Genomic DNA, 17,385 nt, shown 5'->3' with positions numbered 1-17,385 from the left:
CCTCCCCGCCTCTTTCTATCTGCTCTCGCTTTCACTCACTCACACACACACATACACAAACAAACATTCACACACGTTTGTGCATTTGATGTCGTGTTGGTTGTGTTTGTTGTTACGTTCGTTCGATATTTATAGTTGAAATACGATCAATGTGTAAAAGAGCAATAATATAACAATCGATATAATCCTGTTTGCGTGAGAGGAAAACGAAAGTTAAGAATAAAACCACATGGAAATGGATGTTTGTTAAACATTACAAGTAAAACCCACAAAGAGAACAGGATAATAGCAGTAAATCATTTCATTTCACACACACTCACACACACACACACACACACACAAACGAGCACACATACACATACACGGGGCAGTATGGCACGAATTTTCCCGTCGCGCGATCACTATCTTCAGCGTTGTATCGTTTCTGGTAAGATATTTCCTTTTTTCTGCTCAAGGCGTTTTTTCTCTGCTCATTAATGTCCTGTATGTGTGTATGTATGTGTGTGTGTGTGTTTGTGAATGTGTGTACTTGTAGTGAATGTATATTAATAAAAACAACAAGAAAAAAACCCGAAACAATGCGTACATTTGTCACAGACCAGTCACAAACACACATTGAACGATGGTGAAACAGTAAGAACGGAATATTGTGCAAAAACCACAATAAAACATGATATAAATAATTCTTCACACATTCACACGAGGTAATACACTAACACTAGTGCACAGGAAGCTTGCTAATGATTGGCAAACCAAAGAAGCGAAAGCGCAACAGTGACCGATTAACATACGAAACATGAAACCATTAGGATGCGATCAATCTTTACTCACACATACATACACACACAGACATCTATAAATATTTAAAAACACACACACACACTTCCTAAATACAGTCAGTCAGTCAGTCGTTTGCGCAAAAAGACGACGCGTATTTATCTTTCTCTATATCTCTCTATCTTTAAATCACATTTATCTAACGTAGCGGGTAAAGGAATCCTCCCAAAATGCGTGCGAGTGAATATAAACGGTAACATGCAAGTAACACAAAACCCAAACTCTAGTTGAAAAGCAATGTAGTGAAGTAAAGTAATGAAGTTCATTAGTAAAAGAAGAAGCAAAACAAAAAACAAAGAGTGAATATACTGGCTAATGGATGAGTTCTTTTTATTGGAATATGTTATCGAAGTTACTTTTTTGAAAGTTTAATATTGTATGCTTTGTTTTAGGTTACTTATGTTATTTAACCTTTTAGACGAGAATTTTGTTTAACTGTTTGTATTGCTTTGTTCTTGTACACGTTTATAACAACAGTATTATTTACTTAGAGCGTATTAAAATAACTTTAAAACAATTTAATGAAATGTTTGTACGCCAGCTGAAACCACTCAATTTTTTAGTCGATTTTTTCTGCATTTTCGTGCGCATTCCCTTCTTCACCCGCTCGAACCAGTATCGAAACAAATATATATAAAGATATATTAACGCAGAAACCATATACATAAAACATATACGAAACTACATATGTGAGCATATTTAAAAGAAAGCAAAACAGTACTATGAAACAAAGCAAAACAAAACACATCGGAATACAGTGAGTGTGCAGCAGCAGCATCTACCAATTAATCGAATGCAGTGTGTTAAAACCTTTCTGTCTGTGTGTAGTCAAGCAATTCACCTGTTGTCGCTTTATCACTCACGTCTGTTTGCTGCATCGTGCATCACACATCTAACAATCTCAATCCTGGCTTCTTCTCGCATCTCTAAATGGACACAGAAACAGAACACACATACACACACACACGCACACACAAACACATCCATTTCACGAGACATTAGTAAAGGATAATGTAACAATCTCCATTTGAAAGGAAGCAGGATTTTGGCGTGTAGAGTGAATGAAAGAAGAAAACACAAAACTGAACCAACTAGGCAAAAGCAAAACAGCAACCAGACGACAGTAGCAGACCCATCACAGGAATAAAAACAAACAACAATTCATCACCACCACCACCACCACCAAACATCACCAAAGTCACCAACAACAAACCACCAACATCAACAACAAAAACATGGCATTAGGCATCCGTTTGTTTATAATTGTTAAAAGAAACGATAAATGGTTTAATGGAGATAGCGAGACAAAACCAACCAAACAACAAAAACAAGACCCCCAAACAACAAACAAACATGAAACAAAAGCGTTACACATTGAAAAATGAAGGTTAAAAAATTAAGGAATAAAACACAGAAAACAAAAAAAAACTGTTGAAAACAAAAAAAAAACCGAACAAAACTCAATGGCCTTTTTAATGCTGTGCTTACTGTTTTGGTTTTTGGTATATGCTTTCCTTCTGTTCTGTTCGGTGTTTGCTCTGTTCGCTCTTCTTTTTTTGTTCTTTGACGCAAATTGATGAATGTGTTCTATCTATTCTATCGATCAACATAAACCATTACTAACCGAGTAACACACTTACACACACCGACACGCATCCCTCTAAGCTAATTGTGGCTAGCTACGGGACAAATGAAAAAAATGGAACAACATGGTAAGCTTCTACTCCTGTTCTTCTTATATTCGTATTACTTTAGTTGTTCTACAAACAGCCTAACACGTACACGTGAACCACGCTCTGTTTGCATGCATTGAAAATAATGTTAAAGTAAGTGCTTTATTTGGATTTGTGGTGGATTTCATTGTGTGCTATTCTTTCGTGAATGATTTTCGACCAAGCGACGCAATAAGAAATAAAAAGAGAATAGCATATAGCCTACAACAGCAGCAAACGTTAGTAAAAGTAGCACTATATATATATAAATAATCACACATACACACAAACACACAGAGCCAAAGTAAAAAGAAAACGAAAAAATATAGAAGAAACATAATTAAACACAAGCAAGTTCTGGCCTGTGCTAAGGTAAAAAAAAAAACACCGATAAAGTAAATCGAATGCAAAGGAAAACAATATACATGTCAATTACAAAGAGAGGGAAGCTGATTTATGGACTAAATTGTGTCATGCATCGGGGTCGTGGCATGAGCATACATATATACATACATATATATTATATATACACCACATTTAACGAGTGCGTAGTGCAACAACAACCGAAAAAAAAACGAACAAAGAAATCAAGTAGTGAGTAGCAAAACGAGAACGAGCAAAAATTATAAGGATGAGGGAAAGAAGTAGAGAGAGAGAGAGAGAGAAAGAGAAAGAGAGGGAAGAAAAATGTTTAAATCCAATAACATGCCCGGTTTCCCAAACCGTTGTTTAGTCGTTTTATGGGAACGAAAAGTATCGAAAAAGGTGCTTTTGCTAGGTAAATCATGTTGTTTTCTGTAAACTTATTCTTTTTAACATATTTTTTATTGTTTTCTTTATCCTTTTTTTAATTATTATCTTTCACGTATAAACTTCTTTCGCTTTTTTCTACGTTTTTTCTCCTTTTTTAAATTTTACTATTCTATTTACAAACTTTCTTATTTAGTTTACACTTCTCTTTACAATTTCTACCGTTAGCTGGTATTGTATATGTTTTATTTATACCTTTTTTTTTTTGTTTAACTTTATACAGGATCTTATTCGATGAGGGGAAAAAATTCTCAAACAACAAAAAGAAAGCTAACAAATTGTTATTCGTAGTGAGAAAATAGAGCAGAACTCGGTTCATTAGTTGGTGCCAGTTAATGAAAAATAAAACCCCCCCCCTAGTGTGAATATAACACTTGCCGACTGTGTAAAGCTTACCGCAGCAGTAAAAGCTACAGCAAGCTAGGAGAAAAAAAATCATTAGCCACATTAGACACGGTCATCGATCAACGAAAAGCCGTACACGGTAACATAACGAGAGGTTTCGCTGGGTTCATTTCGGGAAAACTAGAGAAAGTTAACTGTTCCATCCTTTCCTCCTTTCATCTGTATTTGAAATTTTTACTATTTCACTATTTTTTTTCTTCACTCTTTTCACACTCTTTTACTCTACGCTGCTCTACTCTGCTCAAAAAGAAATCTATCCGAAGCTATTTGTTTTTAAAAAATCACTGAATATACTTTTGCTCCATTGAGCAAATGTTCTCTTTCCTCCCGCGTCGGAACCACATTAAGCGTAACTCTTAAACCACGCTACTTATTCTAACCATTTTAATCTCTCGAAATGCCTAGTGCTATCTTCATGCTAAGCCCAACAACTTTAACAATAAACACAAAACAGTAAAGGAAAGTACTGCAAATAGCAGTACTGCAATGAACGAAAACGGTAGAACTCCTCCATCAAAAGCGTACACTTCGAGCGTATTGTATAACCTATTGAAACATGTATAACACTTATTACTCGTACTACTTAAACGAAATGAAAACCCTAAAATGTTTGAAAAGATGAACAAATTGCTACATATATTACTCATCATTGATTATAATATAACAACAATGGAAAACAACACTTCTTCTCATGGAAAGACAATGGAAAAGAGAGTCTGTGTGTGTGTGCGCGCCCGCGTTTTTTTTTTCTATTTATTGTTTAACTAAAGTTTTAAACCATTCGTGTAAGATCAAGTGAAAGGAAAACAGAATTGTGAATGGCCAATGGAATGACAAAAAAATAAACAAAAAGGGGAAGAAAAGAAGTGTAGCAGCAGTGCAAAACAGGCGAACAACACCACCACCAACAACAACAACAACAACATCCAAATGGAAACAAAAGGAAACGTATTAACAAATGAAGAAGTAAAAACCGAGAAAGAAGATTTAAAACAAAAGTAGCAAATGAAGCACGAAAAAGGCAAAACATATTTAAGGAAAAACAAAACAACAGAAAAAACCTTAAACCCGTTTGCGTGTATTTGTGTATTTTTGTATTTGGTGTCGGTGTGTGTGTGTGTGTTTTACATTTTATCTGTATCGTTGTGATGTTTATTTGTTTTTCTTTTTTCGTTTATGTGTTTGGTAAATTTGTTTCATATGTGTATACATGTCTAATCTTATTGGTGTGGGTGTGTGTGTGTGTATGTGCTTCTTACACTCTTCGTTGTTCTACTTGATGTTTTACTAACTGTTGTTGAGGAATTTAAAAACTGTTTCTTTTTTTATCATTACCATTTTCTTTTAGTTTAGTTAATTTTTGTATTTTTATCAGAAAACTCTCATTTTATTTAATTATTTAGGCTATTTTTATTTCCTTTTCTTTGATGCTGTGTACTTACTCACAACAGCGTGATAAAACCACCCATTTCAGATTATTTATTTCATTCTACGTTGTGTGGTAAATGGACTGAGGGCTTTAAGTATGGCAAGGTAAGTAATCTATCCGAAAGCATGTACAAACATACTCTGTCTGTCTCATTTTAGCTCACTACTCTTCTGCTCTACCTCTCTCGCTCACTATCTATCGGTGTGAATAAAAAAAATAACACGTGAAATAAAACACTCTACTACTAACAACAAACACTTGCTTCATTTCGGTGTCTTGGTGTTTTAGTGTGTACGTATGGCTCGTTGATGGAAAGAAACAATAAATGTTCCTACTTCTTACACAATTTTACACAAAACTGGTCCGCTTTTAAGAAGAAGAAAAAACTTACTCAGTATTTCTGTTTGTAATTTGTTTTGCTTTAATTGTTCGATGCGATATCATCGTCGAAAACTTTCCCCCTACATGCAGTGATGGACAATAAAAAAAGAATAATTCATCAACTATAAAAATCAAACAATAATTTTAATAGCTTTGGGCATCTTTCTCTCTCTCTCTCTCTCTTTCTCTCTCTCTCTCTCTCTCTCATATACTTTTCAACTTAAAGCTACGTGCAAGCTCAGATATAGAAATAATTATTTTCTTGTGTCCCAAAACTGTTGAGCTTTATTTGAGATTTTATTTTTATGCATTGATTGGCATGCATTTTATACAAAATTCACATGATGGTGATGCTTTTATTCGATTTTGCTGTGGTTCTCACAGGTAGAAGCATCAAGTTTGACATGAATTCCTTTGGGAGCCATATTAATTAAAACATTTGTTTATTTATCTATTTATTTAACATTTTTTACATTACTTTCATCCCACATAGCATAATTTGACATTTGGAGATCTTATTCTATTGTCCAGCACTGTAACTGCCTCTCGGTTTGTTCTAGTCTTCTTGTCTTGTTCAGGTTGCTAAGTAATGTCGTAACACCTAGTGACAGACCGATCTGTCATCGCTGGCGTACAAGCTGACGTTTCACTCCATTTATGTCAAACCACTACACGTTTGCTGAGGCAGTGTTGTAGCAGCTTTCTTTCCGAACATTTCAAGAGCATTTTATTTAAAATAAATTAAATTTGAAAAATCTTTCCTAACGGTTCCATCAAACGATACGGCATATAACCAAAATCCACTATCCACTAGTTGCATTTCCGAACACGGCACACCTGAACCCAAAACACACCGACACGCCCTCCACGAACGAATGGTCTGATACTGTAGCTTAAGCGAACGGAAAACGTTTTAAACGTATCGTATAGAATAGAGGCGAACAGTCACACCGAATATCCACTCCGAATGGTGCAAACCTCAACAATGCAACCAAGAAATAGATCAACCAATCAAACGTGTGGTAGTGGTAATATCCGATCACAATCACGAAGAAATCGGCATATTTCTCTCGCCTCCGAAATTTTAGCTGTACAGTGATCGCGTACCGATTGACGCATCGCATCGATCACAGAAGTGATGAAATTCGTAAAAGCAATCTTAAACGTTAAAGTAACCTGAACCAACCACCTAAATTTAAACTAACCATTCTACCATAATACAAAACAAAAGGCGAAACATACACACGCACACAAAAATGCACCTGATAACCTAGAATGATAGCATGTAAGCGATTGGGTGGTAGCAAGTTTTTAAAAATTGCACAGTTTTGCTGTGTTTTAGCCAGGGTTTTGCAAAGCAGAACTGTTTCCACTTGTAGTATTAGTTCTACTACTGCTACTGCATGTGCCCAACAGACAAAAACACCGAACTGTATTTTAACATATCCAGCAGTAGATAAAGTAGTTGATTGTCAAGCAACAGCAGTCCTTAAAACTATTTCTTTTTTACTACCACCTACCATCAGATAAAGAAAGAGCACCGAAACAAACAACGACGTCATACCCGTATATATTTAGATAAGTTAAGGATAGAAAGCAACCAACCAAAAGTATCTAAAAAGGCAAAAACCAAGTTCCCCAAAAAAAAAACCCCCCAACTCAGTGATAAAGCGTACAAGCAACTGGGGCGACCTTATGCCAGACAGAGGCTAAAATAAAGTGGCTAGTTCCCTTTGCTTTTTTGTCCTTGTAGCGTCAGTCAGTTATATGGCAGCGGGCGGGTGGACAGTGAACTTATGTAACAGTCTTGTAGTAGAAACAAACAAAAAATGTCACAAAATGAAGCGAAACAAGACTTAACTCTGGAGGAGTAACGTATGGCGACACCTCACACGATTTAAGAAGCCCGAAAGAGAAAGGAAAAAAAACTTTACGCATTCGGGCAGATATCTGCCAGATCGTTTACGAAGTCACCTCGTCGTAGTTATTGTTGATACATATATATGCGATAATTAATATAAATAAATAAATAACACAGACAAACTCACACATCACTACAGGAACCAGTTTAGCAGTAGTTTGCACACAGCTCCACGAAAGCAAGCACCAATAAATTGACTCCCATTTCGCTCCCATTCGCTCTCCCTTTATTCCCTTAACTAACCCCAAAACCAGACCGACTAAAAATGACCTCCGGCATGCACCTTTCCTGTGGCGACAGTCGGAGCGAACTGTAAAAATGGGACGCCATTTTCGCACCGATCGTCGGTACAGGAAGGCGTGAATCAGGTGCGGAATCAGGTCAGCCTCAGTTTCGATAGGTATTCTGACTGCTGCTAAGTGACTATCACGCCGTCTACTAGAAAGACGGCTAGTAGTGTATGGTGACAGCAAAACTGACAACATAACGCATTGTGTTATTTTATTTTTATTTTGCTTTTGGAACTATTTTTCTTCCTTCCCTTGAGACTTCCTTGCTTCATCTCCTATCATCTGTTTGAAGCTGTGCGTTTAGCAATTTCTTCTAGAGGAAAAAAAAAATACAACTTTCAATGCACCACAAAAATGAAGTAGTGGAATGCATAACTTTAGACCGAAAACATAAAATATGCTAAATTAAATTGAAACTTGAAGACAACTAATATTCTAAAAACTAAAACAAAAAAAACGCAACCTAAACAAAAGCTGTTGATCAAAAGTTGCAGCAGCATAAAACTATTGGAAGCAAAACTTATCGATAAGAGCTTTAAATTGGATGATAATTGAATATGTGTTTTTTTGGGCATACTGTTTTGCAACTTGTATCTTGTTTTTTGAGTATCATGAACATGGAAACTAAAAGCAGAAAACCGGAATCTATGTAATAGCTCTATCGTAGCGAATATTTTTCATTCGATCACTTCTAAATTAGCTCCGAAAGCGTGCAAACCCGTCAGAAAGGCTCTTAAAACTGTTAAATAATGTTTACAAAAAGCACAACACCGTGCGAAAAGCTTTTAGCGTATCAAAGAACAAACCTTACCAAAAAGAAAACCCCTAACAAAACGAACTGATATAATGTTGCATGATGAATCCGATCAGGATTCAGGATTGTAAAACAAAAGGCGAAGAAAACAATAGAACAAAAGCAAACATTTGTAGCTGTTGCAAAGCTTACAAAACAAAACCAATAAAAAAAAAAAACCTGTACCCAACCGACAACAGTAGCAGCAAAGCAAAGAAGCTTTCCAACCAGTAATCCGCTCCAATGGAGCTTTCATTCCGTGGAGAAAGTTGCACCGAAGCTCACGGAAGTACAGTAGTGCATCAGCATGTAACAATACCCTGTTTTACGAAAGTGATTCAATAAAATCAAATGCCATATCGAACGTTGCGTTTGCTTTTACTTTGCTTTTATAAGTGAACCTGTAGTGACGTACAACACGTATGATTTCATAATTAAATTGACTTCATTTACCATTCCTTTACATAATGTGATTTACATACTTCTTCTTCTATTTAGCTTAACGTCGCCTTAACGCCGGCATTGACCACAGTCAGGATATCAGCACCGCCAAACAGCTCAGCTAGCTCGTAGTTAATTCTCCTGCTCCACACACCCTACTCGCTCGCACACCACCGAAGATAGTCCTTAGCACCCGCCGTTCGAAAGTGTCCTCCGGACGTATCAGTGTGCGATATATCGTGCATTTCGTCTGTTTTTGTCCGAAATTACGATCGTACAAAGGCAGCAGAACCCCTCTAATGCCTCGAGATCGTCGCTGTCAACTGATACTCTGCTTCCGAGTCGGGCTCTATCACGGTCAGAGCCTCCGGCAAGCAGGAATTTTCTCTCCCAATAGTTGCCACCTCCCTGAAGCCTCCCAATAGTTGCCACATAGATTGTGGTGGGGTGTGAGAAAGGAGCGTTTGAGGATTAAAGGTCGTTAAGCCAAAAAGGAGAAGAAAGAAGAAGAAAGAAGCAAAAATCTTTTTTTGTGGAATGACTGAGCGAGGGGTGAAGGGATCGGGGTAGGGTGTTGCACAAAACGAGACGCGACTCAAAGTCGCATCCAATGATACGCAGCACGCTACGATCGGACCAGGAACGAATGAGTAATCACTGATTTTCCGCAAATAAACCCCTTTTTCCTCCATAACTGGGCGAGGGGATGGAGGGATCGGGTTGGGGTGTTCTACAAAAAGACGTGTGGACTAAAGACACATCCGACGGTGGGTCATTCATCCCGATCGGACCAAAACTGAACCAGTTATCGCCGATTTTCCATGGGAATGCTGGGTTTTTCCCCCATAACTGGGTGAAGGGATGGAGGAATCGGGTTGGGGTGTTCTACAAAACGATGCGCGATCTAAAGACACATCCAACTGTAGGTCATTCATCCCGATCGAACAAAAATTGAGCCAGTTATCACCGATTTTCCATGGGAATACTGGGTTTTTCCTACATAACTGGGTGAAGGGATGGAGGGATCGGGTTGAGGTGTTCTACAAAAAGATGCGCGGCCTAAACACACATCCAACGGTAGGTCATTCATCCCGTTTGGACCAAAACTGAGCCAGTTATCGCCGATTTTCCATGGGAATACTGGGTTTTTCCTCCATAACTGGGCCAGGGGGTGGATGGATCGGGTTGGGGTATTCTACAAAAAGATGCGCGAACTAAAGACACATCCAACGGTAGGTCATTCATCCCGATCGAACGAAAACTGAGCCAGTTATCACCGATTTTCCATGGGAATACTGGGTTTTTCCTCCATAACTGAGCGAGGGAGTGGAGGGATCGGGTTGGGGTGTTCTACAAAAAGATGCACGGCCTAAACACACATCCAACGGTAGGTCATTCATCCCGATCGAACGAAAACTGAGCCAGTTATCGCCGATTTTCCATGGGAATACTGGGTTTTTCCTCCATAACTGGGTGAAGGGATGGAGGGATCGGGTTGAGGTGTTCTACAAAAAGATGCGCGGCCTAAACACACATCCAACGGTAGGTCATTCATCCCGATTGGACCAAAACTGAGCCAGTTATCGCCGATTTTCCATGGGAATACTGGGTTTTTCCTCCATAACTGGGCCAGGGGGTGGATGGATCGGGTTGAGGTATTCTACAAAAAGATGCGCGAACTAAAGACACTGCTTTCGAAAAGGTAGCTCGTGCCGGCCGAAAATTTAAAAAATCAATCTTAAAATCCAAAGTCAATTTTAAAGTTGCATTGGAACTTTTAATTTGGAAATCAACTTTTTAAATTGACTTCGGATTATAAAACTGATTTTTGAAATTTTCGACCGGCACGAGCTACCTTTTCGAAAGCATGCTCTCCTGTTACTACCACTCGCTCCTGGTGGCAAATTTTCGGCCAAAACCGACCCAATTTCATGCGGCAAAATTCGACCAGGAGTAACAGGAGAGCATGAATCCAAGGAGGTAGCAAATGGAAGTTTTAAAAAGGGATTGGAAAATAATTTCTTTCCGAGATGATAAATATTTTTCCATGCCGTTTTAAGTTTGTTCTTCAATTTTAAATTTTTCATTCTCATTTTTGTTTCTTTCTTCCTACATCGTTTAAAAAGACCTCCACAACGTGATTTTTGATATCGAAGGGGATTAAGGGGAATTTTTCACAAATTCCCGGGAAATTCCGCCAGCAGCATTCCCGTGGAAAATCGACGATAACTGGCTCAGTTTTCGTCCGATCGGGATGAATGACCTACCGTTGGATGTGTGTTTAGGCCGCGCATCTTTTTGTAGAACATCCCAACCCGATCCCTCCATCCCTTCACCCAGTTATGGAAGAAAAACCCAGTATTCCCATGGAAAATCGGCGATAACTGGCTCAGATTTCGTCCGATCGGGATGAATGACCTACCGTTGGATGTGTGTTTAGGCCGCGCATCTTTTTGTAGAACACCAAAACCCGATCCCTCCATCCCCTCGCCCAGTTATGGAGGAAAATCCGAGCATTCCCATGGAAAATCGGTGATAACTGGCACAGTTTTGGTCCGATCGGGATGAATGGCCCACCGTTGGATGCGTCTTTTAGTCGCACATTGTTTTGAAGAGCACCCCACCCCGATCCCTTAACCCTTAGCTAAATTATTCCACAAAAAAGAAGGATTTTCTGCGGTAAATCGGTGATAACTTACTCATTTTTTATCCGACCAGAGCGTTCCGATCAGATTTGCACTAGGCGTTGTATTTGTTTTTTACTGCGTATCCTTTTGTGAAACACCTCACCTCAAATCCTTCATCCCTCACTCAGTTATTCCACGAAAAGGTGTTTTCTGCAGTGAATCGGTGATAACTCGCTCATTTTTGGTCCGATCGGAGCGTCTGATTTGTCTTTAGATCGCGCATCCTTTTGTGGAACAACTCTCCCTTTGATTCTATAGTCCGCAGGTTTCCCGTTAAATTACAATATGTTTTATCGTACAAGAATAGAAAGCTTGTGTAAATTATTTCCCAACAGGTGGAAAAATTACCCGTAAAAAATTACCCAACAAACTGTACCACGCGTTGCATACCGTTAGGCGTATAACTCTTAGCAGAAAAGGTACAGTATAAAGCGCACATACAACACCAACTAAGCGTACATGTACTATCAACGCTTCGATATTTTTATTTCCAACAATTCTGGCTATTATTGGCCAACCGATATTTTACTTTCCCTTGCCACGTGTCGCTTTTCGCCGTCCCGGACCCTTCTTGCCACCATCGAACGGATCGTCCTCGTTGTCCTCCGATGCGCCCTTGCCCGTGCGCTTCGCCTGTTGATCCCATTCTTGCTTCAACTCTTGCAACATGGCTGGTGTTAGCAGGCCCTGCGCCAGCAACCGCTCCGTTAGTCTGCCGCGCGTTCCACCCGTCCCGGTACCCGCTTCCCGATAGTACTTGCTCTTCTTCTGCCGCATCACGAACGAGTCCTCGTCCGGTGTGTTGGTGGAGACGGCTGTTTCGGAATTTTTCAACAGTTTCGTTATTTGAAACACACCCTGCTGAATGATATCGTCCAGCTCGCGCTGAATGTCGCGCACCAGCTTCTCGTCGGGAAAGAGGTCCGGAAAGCGGTAGCTTAACCACAGGTACAGATCCAACACATCGAACACGGCCTCTAGGTGTACGAGATCGATAATGGTGCGAGGTAGCTGGAACGGCCAACCACACTGATTGCACAACCAATCAAACGTAACGGGTTCGTTGCGGCTGTACCGTCGTGCGTACTTAAGGAACATTGAGCAGACAAAGGGCATGTTGCGGTTGATTGGGGCACAGCAGAAAATGTACCGTGCCCTCAGTGGAAGCGGTACGTGTTGAATTGTTTCGGCCAGGAACTTAAAATCCTCGGTGTTGCACATAAAGTAAAGCGAATCGTCTACCGTGCTGAGGGACACGAAAATCTCCATCAAGTTGCTGAGGGTCGCGTTTGGTAGGTGGTAAGCGTACAGCTCGATCATGTCTGCAGTCGGATGCAGACCAGCTTGCGACAGAGGATCCGGTGTTTGTGCCAGTATACCTTTGAGTGTTGGTAAATCTTCCGCCTTGAATGTCGTCACGTAACCCTCCTCCCACTTCATGCCGTACCGACCGGCTCGACCCGCGATCTGAAGTGCCGCCGAAACGGATATTGTGTCCATCTCTTTTTCACCCTTCTGGTTCATGGTCGGTTTGATCATCGAGTAGAATATTACACGCCGTATGCTTAGGTTCAGGCCCATACCGATCGCATCCGTTGCTACCAGTACCTTGCAGCTATTGTTGGGATCGTTAAATTTAGCCGCCTGTGCTAGCTTCGTCCCAGGTGGCAGGCCACCATAAATAACTGCCACCTCTTTCCCGCGCGCTTCAATTTCCCGCGACACGGCATAAATATCGTTCTTGCTGAAGCACACAATACAATCGCCCGGCAGAACATTGTCCAGTGTTTGCAGTGCTTGATCTTCGATGTGCAGTGGCGTGAGACGTTTGTAATTGCGCACTTCGAGCGATTCGTGTGTCGTTTCACACAGCTTCTGTAACAAATCCGCCGTGCCGGGTTCACCGCACACGTGAATTTCTTCTGCCATTAGGCCTAGGAAAGCTCTTGTCCAAGCCCATCCCCGGCCAACGTCCTTAAGAAGCTGTATTTCATCAATTACTGCTACTTCATCTGAAACGAAGGACAACATTGATTCTTGCCCTCTAATTACATGCTGACCATTTCCTTAAGCACTCACAGGGCTGATTGATTGAAGTCATCTCTACCGTGCAAGCCACGTGTGCGGACGGTTTGCCATCCGGGTTAGCAAATTTGCGCTCCTCGCCCGTTACCAAATCGCACGGTGTTCCTCGCTGATTGCTCTTGTTGTACACTTCGCTGGCCAGCAATTTTAGCGGTCCACAGTATACACCCGATTTGGCAGTGAGGAAACGCTCCATTGCGTGGTACGTTTTGCCCGAATTGGTTGGACCGGAGTGAAAAATTACCTTCCGGTTCATGCCGCGCGCATTCGGGTACCAGTTGGCCGGTTGCCGAAGGTCCGATATTTTCTTCAAATCATCCATACACTCGAGGTGTGGGAAAATTTGCTTAACGTGGCGCAAAAAGTATGGGAAGATGTCATCAACGTGACCCGCTCCCTGCAGTATGTCGCTGAGCACGACGTGTAGATCGGCCGGTAGGGCATCCGTTTCGAGACAGTACTTCCGAAAACTGATAAAGGCTTGCTGTTGAAGATTGGCTACAATATTGGTTCAGAAATGTATGTTAGCATCTAGTAAGAGAATATTCAATAGAAAAACAACTTACAATCGATGCCATTTTCCAGACAAAGAAACTTGATTTCTTTCCGATTGCTGAACTTTAGTATCACCTTCAACATTTCTGCCTTATCCAACACACCGGTCAGCTCGGCACCGACATTGATATCGTCCGGGCTAGGTCGTATCGGAATTGGAGTAAACAATCGACTATCATCTTTCTTGCCTCGATACGATTGTGCTGCAGTGCTACTGTTTGGGTACAATATTCGTCGAACGCCTATCGTTGTGCTCGATGCAACTTGAACCGAATTTAACACTCTCCGACAGCATCTTGTCCATCTGTGACCATTTGCCAGCATTTTGTGTAACCTACTACAGTATTGTGTAATTCATCCAGTCCCCCAGAAGCCGGTCTAAATATTGCGCCTACACAGCAAGCAACACATTCGGAGGGCGAGTTCACTTTGTTTTGAACTTGCACGTGTGCTGACAGAAACAGCTGTCAAAATGGAAGCACACACAAGCGCACGTACAGAACCGTGCACAATGGTAAGTGTTTGTTTACATTCGCTTAAAATAGGAAAAAGCACCTATAAAATTAGATTATCGGGATAGAATAAAAGTAAAATCATTTTCCACGTTTCCTGTAGTGGGAAAAGATGTTCCTTTATGTCATATCTATTGATAGGTAAATTAAATAGCAAATTGCAAGTTACCCAACCCATTGCACAACTGTCAAACTCAAGGGCACATACATTCATTCCTTCGCTGGGAATCGACTGCTACCCTGCTTGGTAGTGAATCATAACAAAACAAAATCCAAACAATAAGCTGGCTGTGAAAAGAAGCAACGAGGGTGCGCTTTTAACAAGTTTTTCATCTCTAATTAGTTATTTATTTAAAGCTTCTGTTAAAATCTTAGTTTATCCCGTGCAGTGTCCGCGGTGTGTTTTGTGTGAACCGCTTCATTATTCCGTCGTGCAATAGCAACAATCATGGGTCTGTTTGGCAAATCGCAGGACCGTAACCCGAAAGATATGGTAAGCAAACATAATTGTGGTTAAAATGGCTTCTCTACCTGTTTAACACATTCATTCGCAGGTCCAAGAATGGTCGTCCAAGCTACGCAAAGAATCATTCGCACTCGACCGACAGATACGCTCCATCCAGCGGGAGGAAGATAAAATTAAACGATCGCTCAAAGAAGCGGCCAAAAAGAATGACAAAGAGGTGTGTACCATCCTCGCGAAAGAGCTCATCCGTTCGCGGAAAGCGATCAACAAAATCTACACCAGCAAAGCGCACATCAATTCCGTGCAGCTACAGATGAAGAACCAGATGGCAACGGTGCGCGTCGCCGGTTCGTTGGCCAAGTCGACCGAAGTGATGCAGGCGATGCAGGCGCTCGTCAAGCTGCCTGAGGTTGCCGGTACGATGCGCGAAATGTCCAAGGAGATGATGAAGGCCGGCATCATCGAGGAAATGATCGACGAAACGATGGAATCGCTCGAAGACGTGGAGGAGATGGAAGAGGAAGCGCAAAAGGAGATCGACAACGTGCTGTGGGAGATTACGGCTGGTAAGCTTGGTGAGGCGCCGGCCACGCCGCTTGCAACTCCCTCGAAAGATGGACCGTCGACGTCGCGTGCCGAGGAGGAGGAACCGGAGGATGAAGAGGACGATATGAAGGAAATGCAGAACCGGTTGCAGGCACTGCGATCGTGAACAGAGCGCTATTGCCCACCTCCACTTCTCGCTCCCTCCCAGTACTGGCCGCCCTATTAGAGCGGGATGCTTTAGTACATCCTCACAGAAACACCACTTAAAAGGCACTGTTTGTCAGTTACGATCAAACTAGGTATTTTCGTTCCGCTTTTGTTTTTCCCTATTACGAATGATTAACAAGTTAAAGTATAAAAAATATATCCTGAAAGGAATTTCTTCCCAGATTATGAGTGTTACTAAAATAAATGCTAACTTAACTTACCTCGTCGCTCGATGTATATACTTCTTTCATCCCATACGTCCGGTTTTTCCGTTTTTTCAGTTCAAGTTCGCTTTTGTATTGTTGATTTTTCTTTTATTACCGCAACAAATGCCATAAAATACTTGTTTTTTTTTCTTTTCTAGTTTCTTCCCTTCCTTTTCTTATCTGATGTTTTTCGTCTGGTTTTGTATGAGTGGAGTGGTTTTTATATTTGATTTTCTTATTTTTTGCGGTTAAAGTCGCTTTCCACTTGCTCCAACTATCCTTTCCGGCTTTTCTTCTTCCTTCCTTCCGTTCTAATTCACACCTAACTGTACCGTACTTTACGCTTTACCTTAATCAGCTGTATTTATGCGTCTTTCTTGCATTGCAGTGGCGCACTCACTCTGTGTTCGATCTGGTTAAAATTTTATCCTTTCCATACTGCGACCACATAGCGCAGGTATTCCCTTATTGCTTAACGTATAACCGGTTCGGTGTTGCGGTTCCTCTATCTCTCGGTCGCGATCGATTCTACCGGCTTAGCATATCTCGAAATCCCAAATCAAACTAGCTAACAAAACAAATATTTAAAAGAAAGAAATACACCCCATGTGACACGCGTACGATGATGCTTGGATTAAAAGTGCAGTGTATGTGTGTGTGTGTGTGTGTGTGTGTGTGTGTGTGTGTGTGTGTGTGTGTGTCTGTGTCGGAAACCGGACAACGATGCGTCCTCGTAATTAAATATATGTTCAGTATGTGTAATACGCCAATAATATAAGAACACTTACATGTCCACTTTTCAAAAGGCTGATTTCGATACTTCTATTAGGTATAACTTTACCAAATTTTGGTATAATGATACAATTACATTAGCAATTGAACTATCTATAGTATCTTTATGTTTGTCGATAAACTCATCAATTATTGTGTAATAAAAAGAAAACATGAAACATGTTTGAACACCCAACACACCTAACCAAACCTAGAGTTGAAAAAGGTGAAGAAGGAATGCCCAAAACCATGAAGATTTTTTTGTTTGAATTTAAAAAAATGATGGATGGTCTTATTTTATGGTCTAATATGTTTAAGCCATTTAGCCATC

At 40.6% G+C, this 17,385-nt stretch overlaps 3 protein-coding genes across 8 annotated transcripts in view; 2 read left to right on the top strand and 1 right to left on the bottom strand.

Moving 5' to 3' along the window:
• The window catches only part of LOC126559328 (complexin), a 553,464-nt gene that overhangs the window by 94,595 nt on the left and 441,484 nt on the right, over positions 1-17,385 (top strand). The window lies entirely within an intron of this gene.
• LOC126557182 (ATP-dependent RNA helicase SUV3 homolog, mitochondrial) overlaps positions 1-17,385 on the bottom strand; it is a 304,903-nt gene that overhangs the window by 124,442 nt on the left and 163,076 nt on the right. Inside the window, exons 2-4 of one of the 2 annotated variants that reach the window (XM_050212866.1) lie at positions 14,358-14,680; positions 13,786-14,289; positions 12,225-13,718 (exon numbers count right to left, since the gene is read on the bottom strand). In XM_050212866.1, coding sequence (XP_050068823.1) covers positions 12,232-13,718; positions 13,786-14,289; positions 14,358-14,670 — 2,304 coding nt within the window. In that variant the 5' untranslated portion in view covers positions 14,671-14,680 and the 3' untranslated portion in view covers positions 12,225-12,231. Of the gene's footprint in view, positions 1-12,224; positions 13,719-13,785; positions 14,290-14,357; positions 14,705-17,385 lie in introns of those variants that run through there. The other variant, XM_050212865.1, reaches the window with a different exon arrangement.
• On the top strand, positions 15,307-16,036 carry LOC126559008 (charged multivesicular body protein 3). Its single transcript, XM_050215104.1, has 2 exons — positions 15,307-15,351; positions 15,413-16,036. The coding sequence occupies exons 1-2, from the start codon at positions 15,307-15,309 to the stop codon at positions 16,034-16,036; spliced, it is 669 nt and encodes a 222-aa protein (XP_050071061.1).

This window comes from Anopheles maculipalpis, chromosome 2RL (genome assembly GCF_943734695.1).
Source record: "Anopheles maculipalpis chromosome 2RL, idAnoMacuDA_375_x, whole genome shotgun sequence".
NCBI lineage: Eukaryota > Metazoa > Arthropoda > Insecta > Diptera > Culicidae > Anopheles > Anopheles maculipalpis.
The sequence above is the reverse complement of the archived record's forward strand: the minus strand, read 5'-3'. Positions and strand labels throughout refer to the sequence as shown.